The 26,261-nt window shown below is 36.7% G+C and overlaps 1 protein-coding gene across 1 annotated transcript in view; it reads left to right on the forward strand.

Annotated features, from left to right (window-relative positions):
• The window catches only part of USP24 (ubiquitin specific peptidase 24), a 151,063-nt gene that overhangs the window by 79,300 nt on the left and 45,502 nt on the right, over positions 1-26,261 (forward strand). Inside the window, exons 29-39 of the mRNA XM_077149527.1 lie at positions 803-888; positions 1,047-1,140; positions 2,183-2,338; positions 5,342-5,439; positions 12,484-12,579; positions 12,697-12,925; positions 13,606-13,765; positions 14,599-14,754; positions 18,284-18,354; positions 19,090-19,250; positions 22,694-22,755. Of these exons, the coding sequence (XP_077005642.1) occupies positions 803-888; positions 1,047-1,140; positions 2,183-2,338; positions 5,342-5,439; positions 12,484-12,579; positions 12,697-12,925; positions 13,606-13,765; positions 14,599-14,754; positions 18,284-18,354; positions 19,090-19,250; positions 22,694-22,755 (1,369 nt within the window). The remainder of the gene's footprint in view (positions 1-802; positions 889-1,046; positions 1,141-2,182; positions 2,339-5,341; positions 5,440-12,483; positions 12,580-12,696; positions 12,926-13,605; positions 13,766-14,598; positions 14,755-18,283; positions 18,355-19,089; positions 19,251-22,693; positions 22,756-26,261) is intronic.

Consider the following 26,261-nt stretch of genomic DNA (forward strand, 5'->3'; position numbering starts at 1 on the left):
AACAAAAGAGGCTCTCTTGGGGTGACTCTTAGGCCTAAATTTTAAGTAGACTTGACCTATCCTTTGTGGGGTTAAGTTCATATGAACAAACCCCAAGACTGGGGGCTCAGCCTATAGCTTTGGTTGTCCACACTGCTTATGGGAATATCAAGAATTCAACTTGGGGAAGTTGAATTTCTCCTTGTTCTCACTATTCCCCAAGGGGGACTTTGCAAATACTTTTCCACTCACTGATTGACTCACTCGGTGTCCAGCATTTCTTAACTGCTTACAGCAGAAAATAGTACTTCTATCACATCTAAATCTCTTCTATTCCATTATATCCATTTTAGCTTTTCTCATTTTTAGATAAAAACAAGGTATCTCCTTTTTGTCAACTTAAATTACATATATGCATGTGTGTTATATGTGACAAATATACACTAGTTTAATACTGCCTTGAAATTACTCATTATCTTGTTCACTGCGGTAGAGCTATAGTCAGCTTTTGAAGGTGCCTGCTCTCCATTATATTAATTACATATGCCCTTTTTTTTTTTTGACCTGTCTTCTGCTGCCTGCCTTTTGGCCACTTAGCCCCTTTACCAGCAGGTGGATAGGAGAAGGGAGGCCAAGTAATAAACACTAGAAGGTAGTGACTCCCCTACTCTCATGTCCCTACGTGTTGTTCTTCATTGCAGGTGAGCACTGTGCTCCCCTCAAGCTTTGTAATGATCAGCCTTTTTTATTGCTTGTAAGTTTGATGAGAAAAGGAGGAAATTATTTTGTGAATTTGTATTTATATTTTGCTTTCTTCCCTCAGGAGAAATCCCTTCCTGGTGTTGTGATGGCACTTGTATGCAATGTATTTGACATGCTTTACCAGCTTGCCAATCTCGAGGAGCCAAGGTAAATATACGTGTTTTTGAAGCTTGAAAGAGAGAAAGTTAAAATTAAGGATCTTGTAACTTTTCATTTGAAATATACTTTGCGTAACATTCCTTACTGCATGACTATTTTAATGACACTGTGATTTAGGTGAAAAAACTGTATTTGAAATATTTCAGGATAACTCTACGAGTACGAAAGCTTCTGCTTTTGATACCCACTGATCCAGCCATTCAGGAAGCCCTTGATCAACTTGACTCTTTAGGAAGAAAGGTATGAATATCTTGGACAGTTATTCAACTGGCATGGAAATTTTGTATCATGATTAAGTGAAGTGTAACAAGAAATCATGTTAAGGTCATGAGATACCATCTTTCCTATAAAATTTTTCCCACTTATGAAAAATGTCTTTGTCCTAAATGGAAATCAGAACTCATTTTGGCTTTTAAAATATTTAGATAGAGTCAGTAATAATGATACTGAAGTTACTTCCATATTTTAGAACTAGAAGTACGTTTAGCATCGTGTTCTTCTAGCCCCCTCTATCATATATTAGGAAACCAAAGCTTAGTAAGAAGAGAGTTGCCCAGAACCAATTCTGATTCTATTCAGGTGATTTTCTTCAGTGTCAGGATGCCTCTCTGTGATTGTTGTTTACGTTGGAGTTGCTTGCATAAAGTATCATTTAATTTTTTCACAGTTGATAATTTAAAGTTCATTTTGTATGATTTTTTTAAATGTTGTCGTGTCAATGCTTTATATATTGAAATTGTGTTTTATCCGTAATAATTGTTGAATTACATTCTCAGAACATATTCTTTTAGAACAAAGTTGTTAGTATTCCTAAGTTATGTATTTTATATTTCACTGGTTGAAGTTTAGATCAGCTCATAAATTTGCCAAGTGGGGTTTATGTATTAATTTGGAGGAGAAGAGAACTAATGTAATTTATAAAATATACCATTAATATTAGCTAAAAAAAAATTTCACAAGGCCACCACTTCAGCTGTATTATAATTAACAATATTTAGGAGTACAAATTTTAAGACACTGAACCTTCCTAGTGTTGCTTAGAATACAATCTCAAAGACATTCATGTAGTATTGCATACTGTTGCGCACTTAAGATTTGCTTAATAAAGTTGAATGTTTTTCTTAGTTATTATAGTGATGTGATTTTATTTATGAGATTAACTTTTTAAAAATTTCATTGGTATGGCATATAATAAAGAGGCAAAGAATATTAGAATATGCACTAAGATGTTTTTCTCTAGAGCTCTTAAGGCATGTACTTCTTTTTTTTCTTTTAAACTTAGAAAACATTGCTGTCTGAATCAAGTTCTCAGTCTTCAAAATCCCCATCCCTCTCTTCAAAGCAGCAGCATCAGCCTAGTGCCAGTTCAATTTTAGAAAGTCTATTTCGATCTTTTGCTCCAGGAATGTCCACGTTCAGAGTGCTCTACAATTTAGAGGTAAGAAACCCTAATTTCTTTTTATTTATTTTTTTTTTTTTTACATGGGCAGGCACCGGGAATCGAACCCGGGTCCTCTGGCTTGGCAGGCAAGCATTCTTACCTGCTGAGCCACCGTGGCCCTCTTTTTATTTTTGTTAGACCATTTTGATATGCAGATTCATGTTTTTAGATGTTAAAAAATAAGTTAATAGACTTCTGTTATTGTGAGATAGTCTGCTAAAAGGTTAATTTTAAAAAGGGAAAAAAATAGTGTATAAATTGAATTTTTTTCAATTTATACTTATGTGTATTGCAAAATACTTGCAAAGTAGCATATGATTAAATCATCAGAAACTTTATACATGAAATGTGTAGAAGTTTTACACATTCTCTGTAATATGACTTATTTCACTGTTTTCCTATTAAATACATCCTAATTTTTTAAAAAGTTATTGTAATTTGTCAGCATAAGACTATGAGGAATTTGTTCATAAGGGTATTAACATTTTTATTTCAAGGTAATAAAAGGAAAAAGAAAAAAAAAAAAAAACTTCTATTACCCTTACCTACCCCCACCCCCACCAAAGTAGCTTTAGACTGGTAGATTTAGTTCAGGATACGTTTACAAATTGTTGCCTGTCTATAAGTCATTGTGGTAGTTAAAGGGCTGGAGTTGAAAAGACAAAGTATTTGCTCAAAGATCTTGTGAGTAAGACATATGGGAGTCTGGAACAGAAAGCATAAACAGAGCATCATGGGACCAGTTCTGTTCTTGGAGGGTGATGGTTCAGACCCTCCTTGATACTTTAGCTCTAAGGAAAATAAAGACCTGAGTGATTTTGCTTTGTTCTAAGAAACTGTACCCAGGGAGTTATTTATTAAAGAATCCAGATTAATACCTAAACAACCTTAATTATCAAATTATCATTTATCTTGCATAGGATTTAAGCCACAACAAAAGTCATAATTGCTAAGAGGCTAACTGCTTCTGCCTTTTTCCCCAAGTTTTATTTTATCTGGCAATCTAATTTGGAGTATGTAATTATATTCATTCATTCTTCTATTTTGTTGTTGCTTACCTGTTCAAAATGTGATGACATTTCAAATTTGTCTTAAAATAATCGTTCTGGGGAAAAATAATGTGTTGGTAGAAAAAGAGAAAACATTAAGCAAATAAATGAACCATTTAAAAATAAAGTATATCTTTATTTAAAGTGGAGCTTTGAAAATATGTGCAATATTACAAAATAGAAAATTGCCTAAAAATTTTTGGCCAATTTAAGCTTATAGAATTGGTATCTTACAATTACTGCCAGATTTGTCATTTGTTTTTAAATCTCAAAAAAGTTACGGTATAATTCTTAACTTCCACTTCGAAAACACCTAGAAAAATATAATGGCCCAATGATGGGGCTAGGTTGTCATCAGCTACCTATATTGCACTATCTTAGAGCCAAATTACTATAATAGTATAATAATAAGATATCTCCATTATAATTTTAGGACTTCTAAGTAATTGTGAATTCCTTTGTTAGGTTATCTTTTGTTTTAAACACATAATATTTGGGAAATCTAATGTTCCATAAAGCACTTATTTTTGCTATTATCTGAAATGTTAATTTCCTTGCATTTTTTATCTTTAACTTAGATTTATCCGCTAGAGAATTTCAAAGCAGATATTCAGAAGACACATTCCTTTGAATAAATTGTCATCTTCACAGAATTGTTGTACAAAGCATATGAAGAATATGTGCTAGTAGATGAAAAGGCCATCGACATTCAGGAAAGATTAGAAGAGCAGAGGATTCCTATTCTCCCATGTAGTGCTCATTATCTGAAACTGATGAACCTTTTTTTCCAAATAACAGCCTGAAAAGAAAGCATTAAAAATCTAAGCTCATAAAACACATGGTTCATAGAAGCAGATTTTTTAGAACAGAAACTGGTCTTTACATCTAGTTTTAAATCTTAGGGACAATTTAAATAAGCAAATACGGAACATTTGTTTTATGCCAGTGCTTGTACTATTATCTTAAGTTCATGTTATCTTACTGAATACATATAATCCTCTAAGGTAGGAGTAGTTTCCCCATTTCACTAATGAAAAAACTGAGGCAAAAGGGAAAATTATCTCTGAGCTACTAAGTGGTAAAATTGAAATTTGAGCTAGGTTTGAATAATCATACTATATTATGATTATTTATGTGAAATAATTCTCTTCTTTTTTTTGTTTTGTTTTTGTTTTGTTTTTTCACATGGGCAGGCACCAGGAAACTAACCCGGGCCTCTGGCATGGCAGGCGAGAACTCTGCTACTGAGCCACCATGGCCTGCCCATAATTCTCTTCTTTACCCAAATTTTCAGTTATGCTTAACTTTAGGTAGAGAAGGCAGTACTGTCAAAGGGGCATGGAAAGTAGTGTCAGACACACCTGGATTTGAATCCTAGCCTTGTAACTTTGGGTGGGAGACCACTTAGCCTCTCAAGTATCAATTCCTTTACCTATAAAGTAAAATGTGCATGCTATGCCTAGGTAGATTAGTAGATATTACACATTAAGTACCTCATCTAATGCCTCGTCTTGTGCTTAGCAATTGCTGAGCCTGGTAGATGGCCAATAAATAGGAGTTATAGTAATTAGAGTCATTATTAGGAAATTCATCTAGCCTTGCTAATGTATGAGCTCTTTTTTAAGACTTTGGTTTATAGACTTAGCAAGAACACATATAAAGAACATCATATAAAGTTATCTGTTCTAATCTAAGCCTGAGGGTCATGAAAAGAAGAGCATACCAACTTTATTCTGAATGGAAAGATATTTTATTATGAAGTAAACAGAATTTGAACAATGGAATCATTTTAATTGTAAAACGTCAGCTCCTTTACACTTCTGGGGAAAAACTGAACAGGGTGGCGACATTTAAAGATATTCTGACTCATGTTGTCTGAATGTTTCACTAGTAAAGGGGTAATTTCTGCTGAAAATGTTGGGACGATTAATTGTGCTATTCTCTTTCCTAGGTTCTGAGCTCCAAACTCATGCCTACAGCTGATGATGACATGGCAAGAAGCTGTGCAAAATCTTTTTGTGAGAACTTCCTCAAGGCAGGCGGTTTGAGGTTAGAGATTCCATATGTTATATGCATTGCCAAAAGTGAATACAGTTATTTAATTTCTTCCAAAAAGCCTCACTTATTCCTATAACCTATTAAGAGTATAATGAAAAGGAATGGTGTTCCAGTCCTTTATCATATTTTAATTCATTTTACAACTTTTGATTATCTGAAAAACTTACAGAAGCAAGTCTTTTTCCTTTCTGATATTGGGAGAAATTCTCAAAAAGAGTTGCAGTGAAGGGGCTTTATCTGTTTCTTTCAATTCTCACATCAGTTTGGAATAAGGTGAGTTTGATTTGCAAATATCCATGTTACACAAGTCATTCTGCTTAGTGCTGAAGATGCAAAGATAAATTATGTATTATCCTTGCCCTTGAGATGCTCATGGTTTAACAAAGAAGAATAAAAAATAGCTAACCGTATGATTATTATTAAAATAGAGACTTAAAAAATGCATGGGGAGAGGGTCAAAAAGAAAGCAGTGGTTAATCTTGCTCAGGAAGGTTAGGAAATACTTCACAAAACATGACATTTGAGCTAGAGATTAAGATTAGCAATTCGCCAGGTAAATAAGGAGGGGTTGGGCATTCAGAGGTGAGATAGGGATGGGGAAAGAAGCAGAATGAGTAAAAGCATGAAGGTGCATGGCCTGTCCTGGGAACTATAGTACCAGATAAGACTAGAGCAAAGGATAGAGAAATAAAAATGTATAAAGAAGGGTCAGGTTGAGGAATTTGGACATTGTTTTGTAGGCTATGGAAAAACAGGAAGTATCTAAGCAGGAAATTACCTGGAACAATTACTTTGGCAACAGTGGAGAAGATGAACAGAAGTGGGAGAGACTAGAGGTAGGGAGAATTAAATGGTCCAGAGAAGAGATGACAAGTCAGTTTATGACAGTGACAGGATGATATTTATAAGGTAGAACAAATAAGTCTTTATGGGTAGTTAGATATAGGGTAGGGCAATTTAAGTAATCATAGAAAGCTATAATTTCTGACTTGGAAGAGTAACTGAATTGTGAGTGTTTACTCAATATGGGAAATATTGCAAGTTTTGGCAGGATGGAGGTAACAGAGGAAAGCAAAGAAATAAATTTGACTGGATTTCAGTGGTATTGTGCATCATACTGTGAAGTGGATGACTTGGATTTGGTGCTCAGAAGAGAAGTGGAGAATGGTATTAGAGCTTTGGGAGGGGCATCAGCGTGTAAGTAAAGTCATTATGGCGTAACTCAACTTGCAAAGAGTCAAGTTGCAAGTGTAAAGTAGAGAAGTAGAATCAGTAAGTAGAAATCTCTCCTTTCAGATGAGTAAGGAAAGGGAGGTGATAGAAGCTTGAAGGGAAGAATAGCTAAAGAGAAGGTTTGCTATTCTGCTTTGATGTGAGCTTGTAGAAGATTTGGTTCTTGTAGATTGATTGGGGGGGCAATAAAGAAGAAGAGAATAAAGATAAAAGGATGGAAGACTTCTGGGAAGATGCAGAGTAAGGTGGATTGAATTCACCCCTATTCCGTGGGGCAAGAATTCACCCCTATTCCGTGGGGCAAGACGGGGAAAGAAAGACCCTGACTGAGGATTCTGGGAGGAGTAATTGAAGAGGATCTCCAGGGTGTCTTGCAAAGAAGGGAAGAGGGGTCAGTCCAGCCATGATCCGCACTGGGGGCAAAAGGCAGCATGGTGGGGAGGTGTGGATTGGTGGGAACTGACTGTCTCTCTGCTCCAGCCTGCCACAGCTGCTAGCTGAGGAAACCTCCCCAAGTGGCTTTGCAGCTGGCAGCGCCTGTGGGGAGACCAGAGGCAGGCCAGGCCATCCACTGTAAAGAGCTGTGCCGCTGAGTGCTGGGAGCAATTGCCTGTCTGGATGTCACAAGTTGCCATCCCATCAGGCACACTGTGTAACAGATCCCCTAGGAACTAGGCACTACAGGTCAGCAGATCCCCTGGCACTGTGGCTAGCTCCCTTGTCCTACTGCTGCAGGCCAAGGCAGCATCTGCACTGTGTATGCCATCTTCCAGCTGGCCACTGCAGTTGGGGAGTGCCAGTCCTGAGGGAGGAGGTGCCTCAGGAGTGCCACCTGCTGGTAAGAAGTGGTGAGTGCAGTCAGGCAACCTCCCTATTTGCCTAGGATTTTTTTCTTTTTCCCTTCTTTTTAAATATATATTTTTATTAGCATTATTACTTCTATATTTTTTATTTATTATTTATTATTTCTATTTTATTTGCCTTTTTTCTCTCCCTTCTGTGGTTACCAGTCTGAGTTCAATCCAAATATATCTTGTGGTGTTGCCTTCTAACTTTGGGGCATACTACTGTTGAGGTGTGTTTTGTTGTTGTTATTGTTTTTCTTATTTTTATTATATTTTTATTTTTATTTTGGTGGGGGTGCTGCGGGGAGGGTGCACGGGCCAGGAAACAATGCCAGGTCTCCTGCATGGCAGGCAGGCATTCTGCCACTGAACTACCCGCACGCCCTGGCCTTGATTTTGAGGGAAATTACTGACAAACCAAGTACAAAAGAAAACCTTCAATGCAAAACCAAGTAAATACAAAACTTTAGATGAGTGAAGGAAAAAACTTGCAAAATAACCTTATGAAGATAATCAGATGACCTGAACACAACAGGAAATCACAAAGCACATGAAAATCCAGGCAGCAGTGGCCCAGCCAAACAACCAAATTGGAACTCCAGAGGGGAAGCAGAATAAGGAATAACTACTCAAGGATATGTATAAATAAATAAAGGATATCAGGAGGGCACTAGAAGAGCATAAAGAATAATTTGAGAGATTAAGTGGAAGAATAGCAGATCTCACAGAGATGAACTATAGAGTAGATCAAATTAGAGACACATAATAGTGGATTCAAAGAGGCAGAAGGAAGAATGGGTGAACTAGGAAACAGAACAATTGAACTGGAGTGCACAAAAGAACGAATGGCAAGAAAGATGGAAAAAATAGAACTGGATCTCAGGGAAATGATGGACAAGAGGCACACAAAGATAAGAATCACTGGTGTACCAAAAGAAGAGAAGAGTAAAGGGCTGGGAAAGTTAGATGAAGATATAATGGGAGAAAACCTCCCAACCCTTATAAAAGACATAAATATGCAAATCAAAGAGTACCAACAAACTCCAAATAGAATAAATTCAAATAGGCCTACTCTAAGACACATACTATTCAAACTGTCAAGTATTGAAGAGAAACAGAAAGTCCTGAAAGCAGTATGAAAAAAGCGATCTACTGTGTACAAGAAATAACCCATAAGACTTGAGTTCAGACTAGTCAACAGGCACCATGAAAGCAAGAATACAATGGTATGGTATATGTAGGATCCTGAATGAGAAAGGCTTCTAAGGGAGCTTCCAAGAGTTCTTTATCCAGCCAAGTTGGGCTTCAACAGTGAGGGAGAGATTGAAATCTTCAAAGATAGGCAAAGACTGAGTCAGAAAGAGAACTACCCTACAAGAAATACTAAAGGGAGTCCTGTCAACTGAAGGAAAAAGACAGGAAAGGGATGTCCTGTCTGGAGAAGGGCTTGACTTTAAAAAATAGCAGTAGCAGTAATTTAAAGGATAAAAATAAAGATGGAAAAGAATATATAGATCTAACAAATAAGAACTAAAAGGATAAGGGTGGGCCATAGTTGCTCAGCAGGCAGAGTTCTCACCTGCCGTGCCAGAAACCCAGGTTCAATTCCCAACAAAAAACAGCAGCAACAACTGAAAAAATACTAAAGAATAAGATGGTAGATTCTAGAACTGTTTCTACAGCAATAACTTTGAACATTAACATACTAAACTCACCAATTAAAAGATACAGATTATCAGAATGGATTAAAAAATATTATCTATATGCTATTTACATGAGACACAGCTTAGACCAAAGGACACAATTAGAATGAAAAGTCAAAGGGTGGAAAAAAAATGTTTCTATACAAGTTGTAACCAAAGGAAAGCAGGATTAACTTTACAAATATCAGAAAAAATAGATACGTCATAAGAGACAAAGAAGGATACTACATATTAATAAAAGGGACAGTTCACCAAGAAGAAATAACAATCATAAATGTTTATGTTCCTAATCAAGGAGCTCCAAAGTACATAAGACAAACATTGGCAAAACTGAAGGGAACTATAGACTTTTCAATAATAACCTCCTTTGTTGCTCAGATGAGACTTCTCTCTCTAAGCCCAATTCTGCAAGGAAAATCATTACTCTTCCCCCTACATGGGACATGAGATTCAGAGGTAAAAAATCTTTCTGACAACATGGGGTGTGACTCCCAGGGATGAGTCTAGCACCATGGGATCAACAACACTTTCCAAACCAAGAGGGGGAAAATAAGTGTAATAAAATAAGACATCTGTGGCCAATAGAATTCAAATGGAGTCAAGAGGCTATTCTGGAAACTACTTTTATGCAAGTTTCAGTTAAATAGTGTTAATTGCCATGGTTTGCTAGACCCTAACCAGCAACACTCCTGCTGACTCTTAAGAACACCTAGGGTTCAAACTGAGACTCTATAAAGATTTCATGCACTGTTTGCTTTCCTGGAACCTATAATTCTCATAGGATCCCTAGATCAGTTAATCCTGAAACCCAGAGGAACCAGCCTCTCCAAGATTATCAGTTAATTACAGCCCCTTATCCTTTAATGTTGATATCGCTTCTCAACGTGAAAAAGTCAGAATGAGCATTGCCCAAAAATCCCTGTAGATTGGGAGAAGCATCAAAGGAGAATGAGGAGGTATAATAAAGAACATAGGATTTAACAAACAAGTATGACCGCTGAATTACCATCTTAATATTCCTTCCAGCCTCCAGTATTTTGTAGCACCTAGAAGGACAAATCTGAAATGATGGGGTAGTAGCCTATGACAAAATCTGGACCTGTTTTGTAACTACTTGTTGAAGTGTGCTTTGAAAATTACTGCTTTTTTCTTTCTTTGCTTTGTATATATGTTCTAGTTCTCTAGCTGCCGGAATGCAACATACCAGAAACGGAATGCTTTTAAAAAGGGGAATTTAATAAGTTGCTAGTTTACAGTTCTAAGGCCAAGAAAATGTCCCAGTTAAAACAAGTCTATAGAAATGTCCAATCAAAGGAATCCAGGGAAAGATACCTTGGTTCAAGAAGACTGATGAAGTTCAGAGTTTCTTTCTCAAATGAGAAGACACATGGTGAATACAGTCAGGGCTTCTCTTTCTCAGCTGCAAGGGCACATGGCGAACACAGAATCATCTGCTAGCTTTCTCTCGTGGCTTCCGGTTTCGTGAAGATCTCCAGGAGGCGTTTTCCTTCTTCGTCTCCAAATGAACTCGCTGGCTAGTGGGCTCTCTGCTTCTCGTGGCTGTGTCATTCTTCTCTGGCTCTCTGAATTGCCTTCATTCTCCAAAATGTTTCCTCTTTTATAGGACTCCAGAAAAACTCTCAAGACCCACCCAAATGGGTGGAGACATGTCATCATCTAATCCAGTTTAACAACCACTCTTGGTTAAATCACATCTCCAGGGAGATGATCTGATTACAGTTTCAAACATACAGTATTGAATAGGGATTATTCTGCCTTTACAAAATGGAATTTAGATTAAAACATGGCTTTTATAGGGGACATACATCTTTTCAAACCAGCACAATATATATTTTATTTTGTTAAAAAAACTTAAAAATTTAAAAGGATAAAGGGATGGCTATCCCCATCTAGAACGAAATGGGCAAGCCATTTCCTATGGGCTAGGAAGAAGTGAAAACCAACTTGAAACTTGAGCAAATTATAGTTGAAGGAATTCCTGTTTGGAGGTCTTGAGGGAAAGAGAAGTTGTGCTTGAGATAAAGGGGATTGAAAAGAGGGAAATAGAAGCTAAGAGAATTTACAACCAATGTGGATGGTCAAACACACATCGACAGTTTTATTCTTTTACAATATTCTAAAGATGTTCTTAGTAAAAGCTCATTTCAGATTTTCTCAGACAAGTATAGATCTGTGGCAATAAAGACATTTGCTTTTGACATATGTTTGTTTGTCAATTAATTCATGTCCCAAACATTGTCCTAAGCATGAGAACAGAGCAATGAATAGATTAGATAAAAATCTATGTCCTCTTGAAGCTTACAGTCAGGAGGAAGAGACAAACAATAAATAAGTAAAAGTTTGTGTCAGATGGTGATGAGCTGTAGGGAAAAATAAGGAAGGGAGGATGGGGAGGGTTGCAATTTTTAATAGAGCCATCAGGGAAAGCTTCACTGATGAGGTGACATTTTACAAAAACCTAAAAGAGATGAGGGAGTGAAGCATGGAGATGCCTGGAGGAAAGCTATCCAGAGAAGCAACCAGTACATGACCCATGCAGTGGGAGCATTCCTGGTATGTTCAAAAACCAGCATGAGACCAGTGTGGTGGGGGCAGAGTGAGTGAGAAGAGAGTATTGGGACAGGAGGTTAAAGAGGTCCCAGAGCTCAGGTTTTATAAGATCTTATGGGTTACTGCAAAGACTCCCCCATTTTTCTCTGAAGGAAGTAGGTAGCCTAATGTTTGGAAGATTTTGTACAGAGCAGTGCCGTGATATGACTTATGCTTTAGAAAGATTGTTCTGTTTGATCTGTGGAAAATAGACTTGGGTAGATGGAGGATCAAGTGGAAGCCAGTAGGCCATTTAGGAAACTTTTACAGTAGTACATGTTGGAGTAGATGTGGTGAGAAACAAACTTGATTGACGACATCAGTTCGAAATTTATTTTTGAATTGATAGCTTTGTTGGTACCAAAAGATCAATTGTTCATTGAATTCAAACCAGTTAGTGAGAAGGCAAACTATCTAAAAATTCTGCCTTGGCTAAGCAAGAAGTATAATTTTAAAATGGGCCAGGAGGATTGTAGATATCATAGGAAGTAATTGTGATAGAAACCCATATGGTCCATTTTTCTGTAAAGCTCTTGTAGAAACTTTTAGTAACATAACATTATGAGCAGTTAAACTACTTATGGAAATTTTCCTATGAAAAATAGGGGTCTTTAATATCAAGCCTGTTTTCTTTTCTTTTCAAGTTTGGTTGTAAATGTCATGCAGCGGGATTCCATCCCATCAGAAGTAGACTATGAAACAAGGCAGGGAGTTTATTCCATCTGTCTGCAACTGGCAAGGTATGTAAATACATTGCATTAATTTCATAAGGAATACTTGTTGTTCTTCTGAAACTCCATCATTTAAAATAGTGTGACATGACCGTGCATAAGCCTAGCTTTTTATTTCATTTTAAGGTTTTTACTTGTCGGACAAACAATGCCCACATTATTAGATGAAGACCTCACCAAAGATGGCATAGAAGCACTTTCTTCTCGTCCATTCCGAAACATCAGTCGGCAGACAAGCCGGCAGATGTCATTATGTGGAACCCCAGAAAAGTCTTCCTACCGGCAATTGTCAGTATCAGATAGGTCCTCTATTAGGGTTGAGGAAATCATCCCTGCTGCACGAGTTGCAATACAAGTAAGTAATTTGTGTATTCAAGACATATTAAGTACCTTCTAGTTAAAAGGCACTGGTTGGTGGGGAGGGGGGGCTATGTAGATATAAAAATGATTAAGACATGAATATTGCCTTCAGAGAACTTATGGCAAGAATATTAGTGCAGAAATATATGTAATTCAAAGTAGAAAGTATCAAATGGTAAAAGAGAATTACAAAGATATACATTCTATGGGCCGCTGAAGGAAGCAGAACAATTACCTTCACCTATGTTGTCATGGGTGATTTTGTGTAGGCAGTAGCATTTCAGCTAGGCTTTGAAGAACAGGTGGGAATTCGATGTGGAAGTATTTGGAGATTTGGAAAGAAAAAAGTTGTTCCAGCAAAAAGGAGCACATGAGCAAAGTTAAGAGAGACAAAGCCATAGCTTATATGTGAGGTGTCAAAACAGTTATACAGAAAGAAGATAAAATTGGCAAAGGTTGATTTGAGGCCAGATCATGGAAATCAGAATCTGTTTTATAGGTAATGGGTAGTTGTTAAGTCTTTGAAGAGTATGGTAATGTGAAGAAGGCTGTGCTTCTGGATGGTCTTGGAGGGGGAAAGAGTTCAAAATTGAAACCAGTAAGAAGATTATAGAAGTCAATGGACTGTCCTCAAGTATTGCCTTTTCTCATAGCATTCTTTCCTTACTTCTTTAGACAATGGAAGTAAGCGATTTCACTTCTACTGTGGCTTGTTTCATGAGATTGTCATGGGCTGCAGCTGCAGGACGACTTGACCTCGTTGGGAGTAGCCAACCAATTAAAGAAAGCAATTCTTTGTTTCCTGCTGGAATTAGAAATAGACTCAGCAGTTCAGGTAATGACCAGAAAAAGCAATTAGATAATTCAGCAGGAAATAGCTATAAGAATCATCCGTGTATTTAAGTTTGTCAGAATCACAAAAAGAATGTTTTTTCCTCTTGCTTTTGAGCCGAGTAAAAATTCATTAAGCCATATACTCAAGATCTGTGCACTTTACTATATGTGTGTCATACTTCATTTAAAAAAAAAGTGTTTATAAACACATGAAGTAAGAAAACTGAATCAAGCAGAATTTTTAGCATCACTAGTATAAAAGCTGTCATGAGGCAAATAATTGTGACTGTAATGTAAATTCATTTAGAATTCTTACCTGGAAAACAGTTGTTTCTTGGTTTGGCCAGTTGTTTTATGTTGGGCCTCATAAAACTTTATCTCTCAACTTCATTTGTTTTTCCTGCTCAATCTAAGTAGTTATAAATACCTCAATCATAAAAAAGTTTTAAAAATTTATGATATGTAATACAGTGCAGAAATGTTAAGTATATAGGATTTTCGTGTACATATAATTCATTTAGATCAAGATACAAGGTGTAAAACATAACCAATACCCCAGAAAAGCCCTCTGCCCCCCAAATTATACTGGTCTTACTTTTATCACCACGTTAGTTTTGCCTGGTAAACATTTTGTGGGCCTCCAAGTGTGCTTTAAGCATTGAGCAGTTATGGCATTAAAAATAAGTGACTAAATCTTTCTTATTTCTAAGGCTAAAGTGCTTTCTTGAACTATTTAATTTCACATGAGGATTCTGGAATACATTAAAGAATATTTTTTAGAATATTGCACAGATCTGTAAGATCCACAATAAACTTTTGCTTTCCTATTTTTAGGAAGCAATTGCAGCTCTGGAAGTGAAGGAGAACCAGTCACTCTGCATGCAGGAATCTGTGTTCGACAGCAGTCTGTATCCACCAAAGACTCGCTGATCGCTGGAGAGGCTTTGTCTCTTCTTGTTACGTGCCTACAGCTTCGGAGCCAGCAGCTGGGTATGTAGGATGCTTGCTTGTGATTAATCACTTTCAGGAAAAGTTTCTTGTAGCAATTATTTATATTTCATCACAGATAAAATCATGTTACAAGAAACAAAAAAGGGGGAATGTTGGTATATGGAGTAGGTAAGTATGGTCCTAGAGTAGTTAAATTGTGAACAAGTCTTTTTTGAGCACATTCTATTTCTAAGGTCCCATAGTCTTTAACACTAAAGACAGCGTGATGTGGGAGACCCAGGTTCAATTTCTAGACCATGCGCTCAAAAAAAAAAAAAGACAATGTATCTGTCCTCTAGGAGCTTACTGTTCAGTTGAGATATTAAAACAACCCAAATTTACTGGTTCATAAGTTATAGAATTAGAATTAAATGTCAATTCTTAAATTGATAATGATTCCAGTATTAACAATTATAAAGCTTAAAATTTGCTGTTTCATCTTTATTGGTGGCTTTGGCAAACTGAGGCTGTATTTCTAATTGTTCTTTTAACATTAAGAACACCCAGGACTCAGTCCCTCATCATCATTTCTTCTTCATCTGCACTTAGTCTCTTGCTGATCTCATCCAGTTTCACTGCCTTAAATTCCATCTATATGCTGATTTCTCCTAAATTTGGATCGATAGCTTGGGTCCTTCCCCTCATTCTCTCCTTTTGAATATAAAATAGACATTCCAAAGTTAACATGTCCAGAACTGAACTAATAATCTTGCCTATATTACCCTAGAGTTCTCTCAACTTAGTTATTGGGGGTTTCATTCTTCTCACTGCTCTGGCCAAAGTCCTTGAAGTCATCCTTGATTTCTTCTTTGTCACACCCTACTTATAATATATCAGTATATCTTCTTCAAACTATATTTGAGATCCTACCACTTACCACTACCTCTACTGTTAGTGCCCCTTCTGACCTGCCATCATCACTTTGTTGATTATAACAATAGTTGTCTGAAATATTCAGGGTTCTCTAGTGACACAGAACCAACAGGAGATATCAGTAAATATGAGCTTTATATAAGTGTCTCACACAACTGTGGGAGTGCAAGAGTCCATCCATAGGGCAGGCTGTGAAGCTTGCAACTCCAACGAAAGGTCACGACAAACTCCACAGGAGAGGCTCACTGGCTGAAGAAGAAATGGAAATTCTCTCTTCTCCCTTAAAAGTCTTAGCTGAAAAAAATGTTTATTTGGTGTAAAACTTATATTTTGACTAACGCATTTCCTAATATAACTTATGTAGATAGCTTAATTGAACACCATAAGTACATGGAACCTTGAGTAGGACGTAAGATTTTGTTGGTTTGTCCAGAGTGATGCCCTGATAAATGATCTGATTAGTGAATAAAAAAAGCATTTGCAAAGTCCCCTTTGGGGAATGGTGAGAATGGGGGAAAATTCAACCTCCCCAAGTTGAATTCTTGATATTCTCACAAGCAGTGTGGACAGCCAAAGCTATAGGCTGAGCCCCCAGTCTTGGGGTTTGTTCATATGAAACTTAACCCAACAAAGGATAGGTCAAGCCTACTTAAAATTAGGCCTAAGAGTCACCCCCAGGAGAACGTCTTTTGTTGCTCAGATGTGGCCTTTCTCTCCAGCCAACACAATAAGCAAACTCACCACTCTCCCCCTGTCTACGTGGGTCATGATTCCCAAGGGTGTGGACCTTCCTGGCAGTGTGGGACAGAAATCCTAGAATGAGCTGAGACTCAGCATCAAGGGATTGAGAAAACCTTCTCGACCAAAAGGGAGAAGAGTGAAATGAGACAAAATAAAATGTCAATGGCTGAGAGATTCCAAACAGAGTCAAGAGGTTATTCTGGAAGTTATTCTTACGCATTAAGTAGATATCACCTTGTTATTCAAGATGTAATGGAGAGGCTGGAGGGAACTGCCTAAAAATGTAGAGCTGTGTTCCAGTAGCCATGTTTCTTGATGATGACTGAATAATGATATACCTTTCACAATGTGACTGTGTGATTGTGAAAACCTTGTGTCTGATGCTCCTTTTATCTACCTTGTCAACAGATGAGTAGAACATATGGAATAAAAATAAATAATAGGGGGAACAAATGTTAAAAAAAAAAGCCAAGGGGTCTGGGGCAGGTTTTGACTCTCCCACCCCACCCCTGCCCACACCTCTGTAAGAAGGTCTAATACAATTGTACTCAAACTCTTCCTGATAAAAGACCCCTTTCTCCTATTTCCAGTCCAAAAAAAAAAGTCTTAGCTGATTGAATTATTGCATTTGTGGGGGACTTGCAGTAACAGGCCAGTGCTTGCCTGACCAGACAACTGAGCACCATCACTTGGCAAAGTTGACCCCAGAACCTAGCCATTACATTCTCTAATCTTTATTCTTCTACCCTTGCAGTTTATTCCCCACATGGGAACCATAGTGAAGCTTTAAAATGTAAGTCAGACATGTCGCCCCTCTGTTCAAGCCTTCCAGTCACTTCTAGTGACTTTTACTCACACAGAGTAAAAGCCAAATCTTTACCAAGGCCTCTGAAGCCAGACACAATCCACTCCCTCGAAACCTCTTTGTCTTCCCCTTCCCCCACTTGCCCTCTCTCCCCATCATCCAGTGTGTTTCAGCAAACCTGGCCTTGCTGTTCCCCCAGCACTCCAGGCACATTTCTGCTCAGGACCCTTGCATTAGCTGTTCCCTCTATCTGGTCTTTTCTTTCTCCATACATCTACATGGCTCTTTTCTTTCTCATCTCCGACAAATCTTTGCTTAAGTGTCACCTTAGTGAGGTATTTCCTGACAACCTTTTTAAAAAATTACAGCCCTCCCCTCAACCCTGCACTACCCAAATCCCTTGCCTTATTTTTCAATAGCATTTATCACTTTATAACATACAATATAGTTTACTTATTTGTCATGTTTATTATTATCATCCCTTCCCCAACTAGATTATAAATTCCAGGAGGGCAAAGACTTTTGGCGAGTGCTAAATCTCCAGCACCCATCCCCTTCCTAATGTGTAGTAAGCCCTTAATAATTATTCAGAAATGAAGTCTTAGCAACTCCACTTTTAAAAATTGTATCCACACCAAAGTTGTACAACACTATTGTACCGGTATATAGAGGATTTATATATAAGAAGTATAAGTCATTATGAAATGTTTTTGAATATGACAGACTCTGATTTTCCTGTAGTTTTATTTAGAGATACTTTCAAATCAAGAAACCTATGTCTTTTGTCATAGGTTTATTTTAGAGTATGTTTTACAGCTCACAAAAAGTGGTAGTTGTTTAGTACAACATATATTTATTCTGTAACTGAAATATACAGAAGCATGGAGTTAAAATAAATGTGGGTGTACAAAGGTTACTAGGCCAGGATTCCTGCTCTAGGGCACCCTAGAATTTCCTGTCGTAAACTGACGGACATGGAAACAGTTGTAGAAAGTCTTCCATGTAGAAGGAAAGCTGAATTTCTGCTCACCCTAAGCGTAAGAAATTATTCAGAACTTTTGCCTAACTTAATTCTTCTTTCCCTCTAATTCTCCTTATTTTTATTGTTAGCATCCTTCTACAATTTGCCCTGTGTTGCTGATTTTATCATCGATATTCTGCTTGGATCTCCAAGTGCTGAGGTAGGATTTTAAAAATTATTTTATAAAAATCCCTTTGGTTTCATTCTACTATGTGCTGTCTTAGATACCTGTTAACACTTTGAGGAGTACAGTAGGAGTGGCGTTTAATCCTCTCAGGAAGACATAAAAGAGACTTCAAATCACTCTGAAGGCAGAGTGACCATTCTGACCTCCTTTCTACTACCACTTCCCACCATATCCCACCAAACGTTACGAGACTAGTGCTATGATTAATAGGAAATTAATTTGATAACATCTGATTTTATCATGAAGAAACAGTTTGTGTTTGTATATGACAAACGTTATAGCAGTCAGTATTCAACAGCCATAGTTTACCAAGGCAGCTGACGTTAAGTGTCAACTTGTTGGATAAAAACAGGAAAGACCTATTTTAAGCCATAAGTTTTCAAAGATTTTAGAATTCTGAATTTCTTACATGACCTTGAAAATTAATTTTTTTTGACATTTGAAGAGGTTTTTTGCTTACTTTTGTTTACATTAAGTTGTACAGATATTGATTAACATAGAATTAGTTCCTAAACTACACTTGTTTTTAATCAGTCCTAATTTATGCAATGGAAATTTTGCCATTAACAATTGAAATTCTCATGGCTTCGTAGGACCCTCATTAACTTAAATGAATAAATAGTGTAGGCTTTGGAGGAAAGTAATTTTTTTTAATGTTTAAATGTTGATTGATATATATATCCTTTGCCACTAATAATGTAATTTCAGATTCGCCGTGTTGCCTGTGATCAACTCTATACTCTTAGTCAGACAGATACTTCAGCTCACCCAGAGGTACAGAAGCCAAATCAATTTCTGTTAGGCGTCATTCTCACTGCACAGCTGCCTCTCTGGTCCCCAACCAGTATTATGAGAGGAGCCAATCAGAGGTATGTAATCAAGATTGAAAGCTCAACTTGTACAGAAAGAAGAGAGAGAATAAATAATGATTTATGTTCTTCTCCCCTGAAGTCCACAGTATAGTATTGAAATGATCAAAGAATGTCTTCTTTCTTCTTCTACTAACATTTGTGCCCTAAAAGAGAGGGCATTTCAGTTTTTTTTTTTAAAGAGAGAGGGAGGAAGGGAAGGAAAGACAGAGAGAAGGAAGGAAGGATGGAAGGAAGGGAAACATCTTTAAACATTTTCTTGTTTTTATTGTATTTTGTTTGTTTGTTTGTTTTTTACATGGGCTGGGGCCGGGAATCGAACCGAGGTCCTCCGGCATGGCAGGCAAGCACTTTGCCCGCTGAGCCACCGCGGCCCGCCCGGCATTTCAGTTTTTCTCCCCATTCAGGACAGGAGAGTTAGGAGAAACACCATCAGGCTTTCTTCTCCTCTGATATCCCCAAATCCCACTTCCACCCCATCTGGTCCCCTACCTTAAAGGAAAGGATGCACTCATCTGGTTAGTGAGAGCCTGAAATGACTTCACTGTGTAAAGATCACAGGATCACGCTGCTTGTGACCTTTACTTTCTCGGCTCAGTGTACTTCGTAACTCCATGTCTAGAGGTAGCTGGAATAGTCTAACTTGATTGTACACATGCCCGTGCATGTTGGAAGGCTTCTGATCCAGGCGCGTAGAATAACTTGGGTAAGTCCATTCTGCCTGTCCATCTTACAGATGGTTGCATGCGTGGGTGCCTGATCTAAGCCCAGGACGTAGAGGCTCCACTTTGACCTCCAGTTTAAGCACTTTCTCCAACTGAACTTTTATCAGAGAGCTCCTGCTATGGTGTTTATAAGGTGCTACAGAGATTTGTGAAATCTAGATCTGCTTTCCTTTACAAAGTAAAGCCTTGGCAGGAAAGAGGCCTTAGGGTACTCTGAGCTTCTAACCTATAAACATCTAAGCCTTGACTCGTTTTTAATAACTGAATTTTCTGATATAAAATGTTCAATCTGCAAAATTTCCTCATATTGTGTTATAATTTTATCTGTCGTTTTGAAGTGCTTCAATACAGGATTTAATGTATGTCTCAACCCTTACGTTTTCATGCACTTTCTAATATTTGAGGATTTGTGGTCCACATATAAAAGTTTCAATATAAATAATTATTTTGAAACAATTTCTTAACATTCTAAGTATTATTAGTAAGGAAGAAGTCAGAATTTTGGTTTCTTAGATATGATCATTATAGAAGCTTTTTCCCAATAAAGACTTCTGAATTAAAAGCTATGGCAACTTCAATTGTCATGGTATGCTAGGCCCCAAACAACAGTGTTTCTGTAAAACCTAATGAATACCAAGGGCTCTGAGACTCTATAAAAATTTCACTCACTAAGCTTATTTTTCAGAAACCTAAAATCTCCAAATGATTCCTAGGTTAGATAAGCCCTGAAACCCAGAGTTACTAGTCTCTCCTAGAGCATCAACCAGTTCTGTCCCTCATCCCATAATGTTGACACCCCTTTTCAACATGAAGAAGTTGTAGTGGTCATTGCCCAAATATCCTTAAAGACTGGGAGAAGGATCAAAGGAGAGGGAGGAGTTGTAACAGAAGATAGGATTTAATAAATGAGTATGACTACTGAATCATTATATTGACATTTCTTTTTAGTCTCCAGTGTCCTACATCAGTTCAAAGGAAATACCTGAACTTGTGGAATTTTAAACCATTATCCACTTTGAAATTTGTTCTATAATTACTTGTTAAAATGTACTCTGAAATTTATCATTTTTTTGTTTATATATTTCACAATTTAAAATGTTATCAATTTCTTATTTTGCCCTTGTCCATTTTTTACCTTAGAATTCCAACTTTTCCTAGTTAAAATTTCCCTAAAATCATATGATCCTTTTATCAGTTTGTAAGTCTAGTGATTCTTTACTTGAAATTTTTAAGCCATTTTGTAAGAAGTAAGCTATTGTGTTTATCATAGAAGTCATTAATATTTAATATAACTTTATTTCAAGAGTTTGATTTGATGTTAAATTCTTCTGAAGTATGTGAAATAACCAGAAAACATTAGATGAATTTTTTAGCATACACTCAGAGAATCTCTTAAAAATCTGGTGACTAGAGCTGTTTAATTTCATCTGTCTTATACAACTTTTTTTAATACCAAAGTTTGGTACATATTTTCCCTTAATAATAATAATCCTTAATGATGTGGAGAATAACACTTATGAAGTGCTAATTATGTGTCACACACCATGCTAAATTCTATACATATATTTTTATCATTTAATCCTCACAGCTGCCAAATGAGTTGGGCAGTATTGTTATCCCCATTTTTTTAATAATGATACTCCTTGGGAAATTATATACTGACATCATTTAGTCCATGTTTGAGCCTCTTTTTTTTTTTTTTTTTTTTTTTTTTTTTTTTTTTTTTTTAAGACAGAGAGAAGGAAGGAAGGGAAGGAAAGACAGAGAGAAGGAAGGAAGGGAGGAAGAAAGGGAAACATCTTTAAACATTTTCTTGTTTTTATTATATTTTGTTTGTTTGTTTGTTTTACATGGGCTGGGGCCGGGAATCGAACCGAGGTCCTCCGGCATGGCAGGCAAGCACTCTTGCCCGCTGAGCCACCGCGGCCCGCCCTGTTTGAGCCTCTTTAATGTATGTTTGTGTATTTGTGTTTGGGTTTATTTCTAGTACTCAAATAAGCATGCTAAGACATTAAGTGAAATAAGTTGTCCATTGTCCGTGGATACTTACCAGCTATAAGAGGTAGATCCAGGATTAAAACCAAGCAAGGCTTGTCTGATTCTAAAACTTGTGCTGTTAAAATACTTTCCCTGTCTCTTTTTCTTCTTATTCTGTTTTATTTTCTTTCTTAGCACTTAACACCACTTAATGAATATGTGCATTTTTAACTTATGTCTTCCTTATTCTTTTGTTCACTGTTCCCCTAAAGCAGTTCCAGATGTAGAATCGATGCTTAGTAATGCTCATTCATTTGAATGAATGAATGTAATCAGTGCATTGCATATGCCATCAGTGCATACATTATTATAAAATATGATCAATTTACTGTTTTTTTTCTTTTTACTATTATTCCTATACTGTATATATGTAATGTGCTTGCTAAAATATAGACACTGAGGGCAGGCCACAGTGGCTCAGCAGGCAAGAATGCTCGCCTGCCATGCCAGAGGACCCAGGTTCAATTCCCGGTGCCTGCCCATGTTAAAAAAATAAAAATAAAAATAGAAAATAAAAAATAAAATATAGACACTGAATCAATATATAAGTAGTTGTTTTATGCTTAGGAAAATTCTCTTTTTCAGTTGTTTTGTGAGAAAAGTACTTATTCTTAATAAGGAAAATACTTTCTATTTTCAAATAAGCCACTCTCTAATAATTAAAACTTCCCTGATTTTCAGACTATTGTCTCAGTGTATGGAGTATTTTGATCTGAGATGCCAATTATTAGATGATCTGACAAGTAAGTAAATGTCTGACTGATTTGTGTGGGGATTGGGGGGTGGTGGTGGGAGGGAATAGGAGAGAAGGCCAAATGGACATTTCTAAATATGACTAATATATCTCAGATATAAATAAGATTATAATTATTGTTTGAAGTTGAATTTTGTTTTCTTGAAAATATGTAAACTCACCAATGAGCTGTTCTTCTATTATATATCCAATCATTAATGTAATTGAGAAGATTTGTTGATTTTTAAAAATTTTTCAAGTGCTCATATTTTAAATACACTAACAGAACTATTAGCAAGGGTCATTTTTTCTCGTATAGTTAATTGTTGCAAATTCAAAGGTTAATCATTGATGGAAAAAGGGAATCCATTGAGGCAGGTTGATAAAGAAATCAGTTAAAATTTGGGTTAGGTGATTGAAATAATATTGTAGAAAATATGTTAGCAGAGAGTTTGTATGTTAACCATCTGTACTTACCCTGAAATAATGCAGATGTATGTTGGAAAGTGTTATGTAAATTTTAGTTCAAATCAAGAGTTTATTAGCTTATTCCCCACTTTCTTACACAAAGGAGTTACTTTCACCTATAGAAAATAATAAAAATGAGGATCAACAAAAATGTTACTGGGAAAGAATGTCAAGGCCAGGAAGAAAAAAAAAATGTATCTTGCATATATAGCCAGGCTATAAAGGCTTACACAGTCAGAATTTGGTTTTAAAGTTCCTGGAGGCCAAAGATAAAGAGGAAATAATGCATGGTTGGTTGTTCTGAACAACCTAGAAAAAGAAACTGAATGGTTTCTCAAAAGAAGCAAATCTTTTTTTTTAGAAAAGCAACTTTGTTTTTTATAGAAACTATAGTAAGTAGCTAAGAAAATTTAGAAATAAAAAATATGGTATCATTCATCATGTTGATATGTATTTATTCCCTGGAAGAAGTGAAGCCATCATCAACATCATGTTCGTTGTTCCTACTTTTTTCTAAAACGGCATTCTGGTATGACTTGTCACATGGTTTCTTATTGTTTTCAAATTATCTTTTGAGTGTTTTCATGATTTTAGGGAGTTACCTGTCATTGTGTCAATCTGTTTAACTGTTTCAATTCTCTTTGGTCCCAGCATAAAATTCACTCTCAAAAATTAAGGTTGCTGATAAAATGTCAATTCCCAGAAGACATAACTATCCCAAGTGCATATGTACCTAGCAGAAAAGCTTTCAGATACAGAAAATAAAACTGATAGAATTGAAAGAAAAAAATAGAGAAATTCTCAGTATGGTTGGAAACTTCGACATCCTCTCTCAGAAATCTATAAAATAAGTAGAAAAGAACTCAGCAAAAATATAAAAGAACTGAATAGCACCATCAATTAACTGGATGTAATTCTACCCCCAAAAGCAGCAGAATATACTTTCTTTCCAAGTGCACATGGAACATTCTCCAAAATAGACCATATTCTGAGTTCATAAAACAAATATGTGATCTGGCAGTCCCACTTCTAGATATATAACCAATAGAATTGAAAGCAGAAACTCAAACAGACACAGCATACCGATGTTCATAGCAGCACTATTCACAATAGCCAGGAGATGGTTCAACCCAAATGTCTATCAACAGATAAGTTAGGATAAATAAAATGTGGTGTATACATACAATGAAATATCATCCATGCTACGACATGGATGACCCTTGGAGACGTAATGTTGAGTCAAATAAGTCAGAGACAAAAGGATAAATATGGTTCCACTTATGTGAAATAACTAGAATATAACAATGCATGCAGAAGTACAGGTTCCCAGGATGGGGGTAGAGAGCAATGAGAAGTTAATGTATCACATGTGCAGGATTTGTGTTTGTGGTGATAGAAAAGTTTTGGTAATGGGTGGTGGTGAGAGTAGCACAATATTGTGAATGTGATTAATAGCACAGAATTGTGTGTTCGAGAGTGGTTGAAATGGGAAATTTTACGTTGTAGATATGTTTCCACAGTTTAAAAGAGAGAGAGATTAAAGAAACAATGAGAATTGAATGCAATCCATGATCCTAGACTGGATTTAATGGAGGAAAAAATGCCCAAAAGGATATTATTGGGACAGTTGAAAAACTAGAATATAGACTCGTATGCTTTATTTCAGTGTTAATTTCTTGAACTTGTTAACTACTTAATGGGGTTACATAAGTAGAATATCTTTTTTTCTTAGGAAATACATAGAAATAACAAGTATTCAAGAAACATGATGTATACAGTCTACGTTCAAATGTTTAGAAAATAGACAGTACATAGATACAACAAATGTGGCACAATGTTAAAAGTCTGAGTATCTGGAAGGGGGTATATTAGAGTTCTCTGCTTTGGTTTGTATTCTTTTTGCAGCTGTCCTGTAAGTTTGAAATTACTTCAAAATTAGAAGTTGGAAAAAAAATTAATGTTACATCAGGTGGAATCTTACCTTCAGCATGTGAATTGTTAAGTAAAGCACTAAAAAGTCACGTGTATTTCAAGACATGCAGGGGTGGGTGGTCTGTGACATGAGTCAAGGATGTTGCACAGAGGAAAGACTTCTTCAAATACTTACCTGCAAAATTTCAAGCCATCTAATAGTCTGCACTAAACGCCATGTTTTCAGTCAGGCTTTCAGTAAAAGTAGGGCGGCAACCATCAAGGTTTTGCTCTTTGTCTTGGTCTTGGAGGGTGGTATTCTGCTTTGCTTATTGAAGACTATAGTCATGAGTTGGTTATGCATACAACTTTAGAATAAATTAATAAATTATTAATGTAGGTCTTCTGTACATTTATCATTGCTGAATGATAAATGCAGAATCCAGGATACTAGGGCTTGAGGTAGGGAAGGGGTATAAATTCTCAGGTAGTGGTTTGAAACAGCATTGCTCGCCATTTTTGGAATATTTGCTATATGACAGCATGCTGTCTTAGGCACTTTATACACAGCATGCTGCAGTGTAGGTGTTAGTCCCATTTTGTAAGTGAGAAAACAAAGTCTCATGGAAGTGGTAAGTCAGGGTGCATATACAGTTCCAGTCCAGCTTGGACTGACCCTGAAGTATCTTTCTCCACTTCACTATGCAGGGATCCTGATTCCTTGTCACTGTCATGCAGGGGAAGTAGAGCATAATCACTCATCTTCTTCTCCCCAACCCTAACTTCCAATATGGAATTTTGCTATAAATTCCTTGTTCAGAAAGGAGAATGAAATACTTAATGGAAAAGAAGAGAGCAGTTCACAGGAGTTTGGTTTCTTGTTTAGAAACCAGGGTCCCTACACCATTGACCTTTTTTCCTTTGCAGAATGGTGTCCTCCCTCACTTGGCTCTCCTCATACTCTTTCTCTAGAATATTCTCTGGGATATCTGCTAATACCCACCAAGCCAGGTGCTTCTTAGGAGCAAAAATTGTCTCTTTCATATATCCCCAGCATAAAACACAGTGACCCACCAGAGGAGGCACTCAACACATGTTTGGTTTATAAATGAGGAAATAACTGAGGGAAAGAATGAA

Source organism: Tamandua tetradactyla, chromosome 2 (assembly GCF_023851605.1).
Source record: "Tamandua tetradactyla isolate mTamTet1 chromosome 2, mTamTet1.pri, whole genome shotgun sequence".
Lineage (NCBI taxonomy): Eukaryota > Metazoa > Chordata > Mammalia > Pilosa > Myrmecophagidae > Tamandua > Tamandua tetradactyla.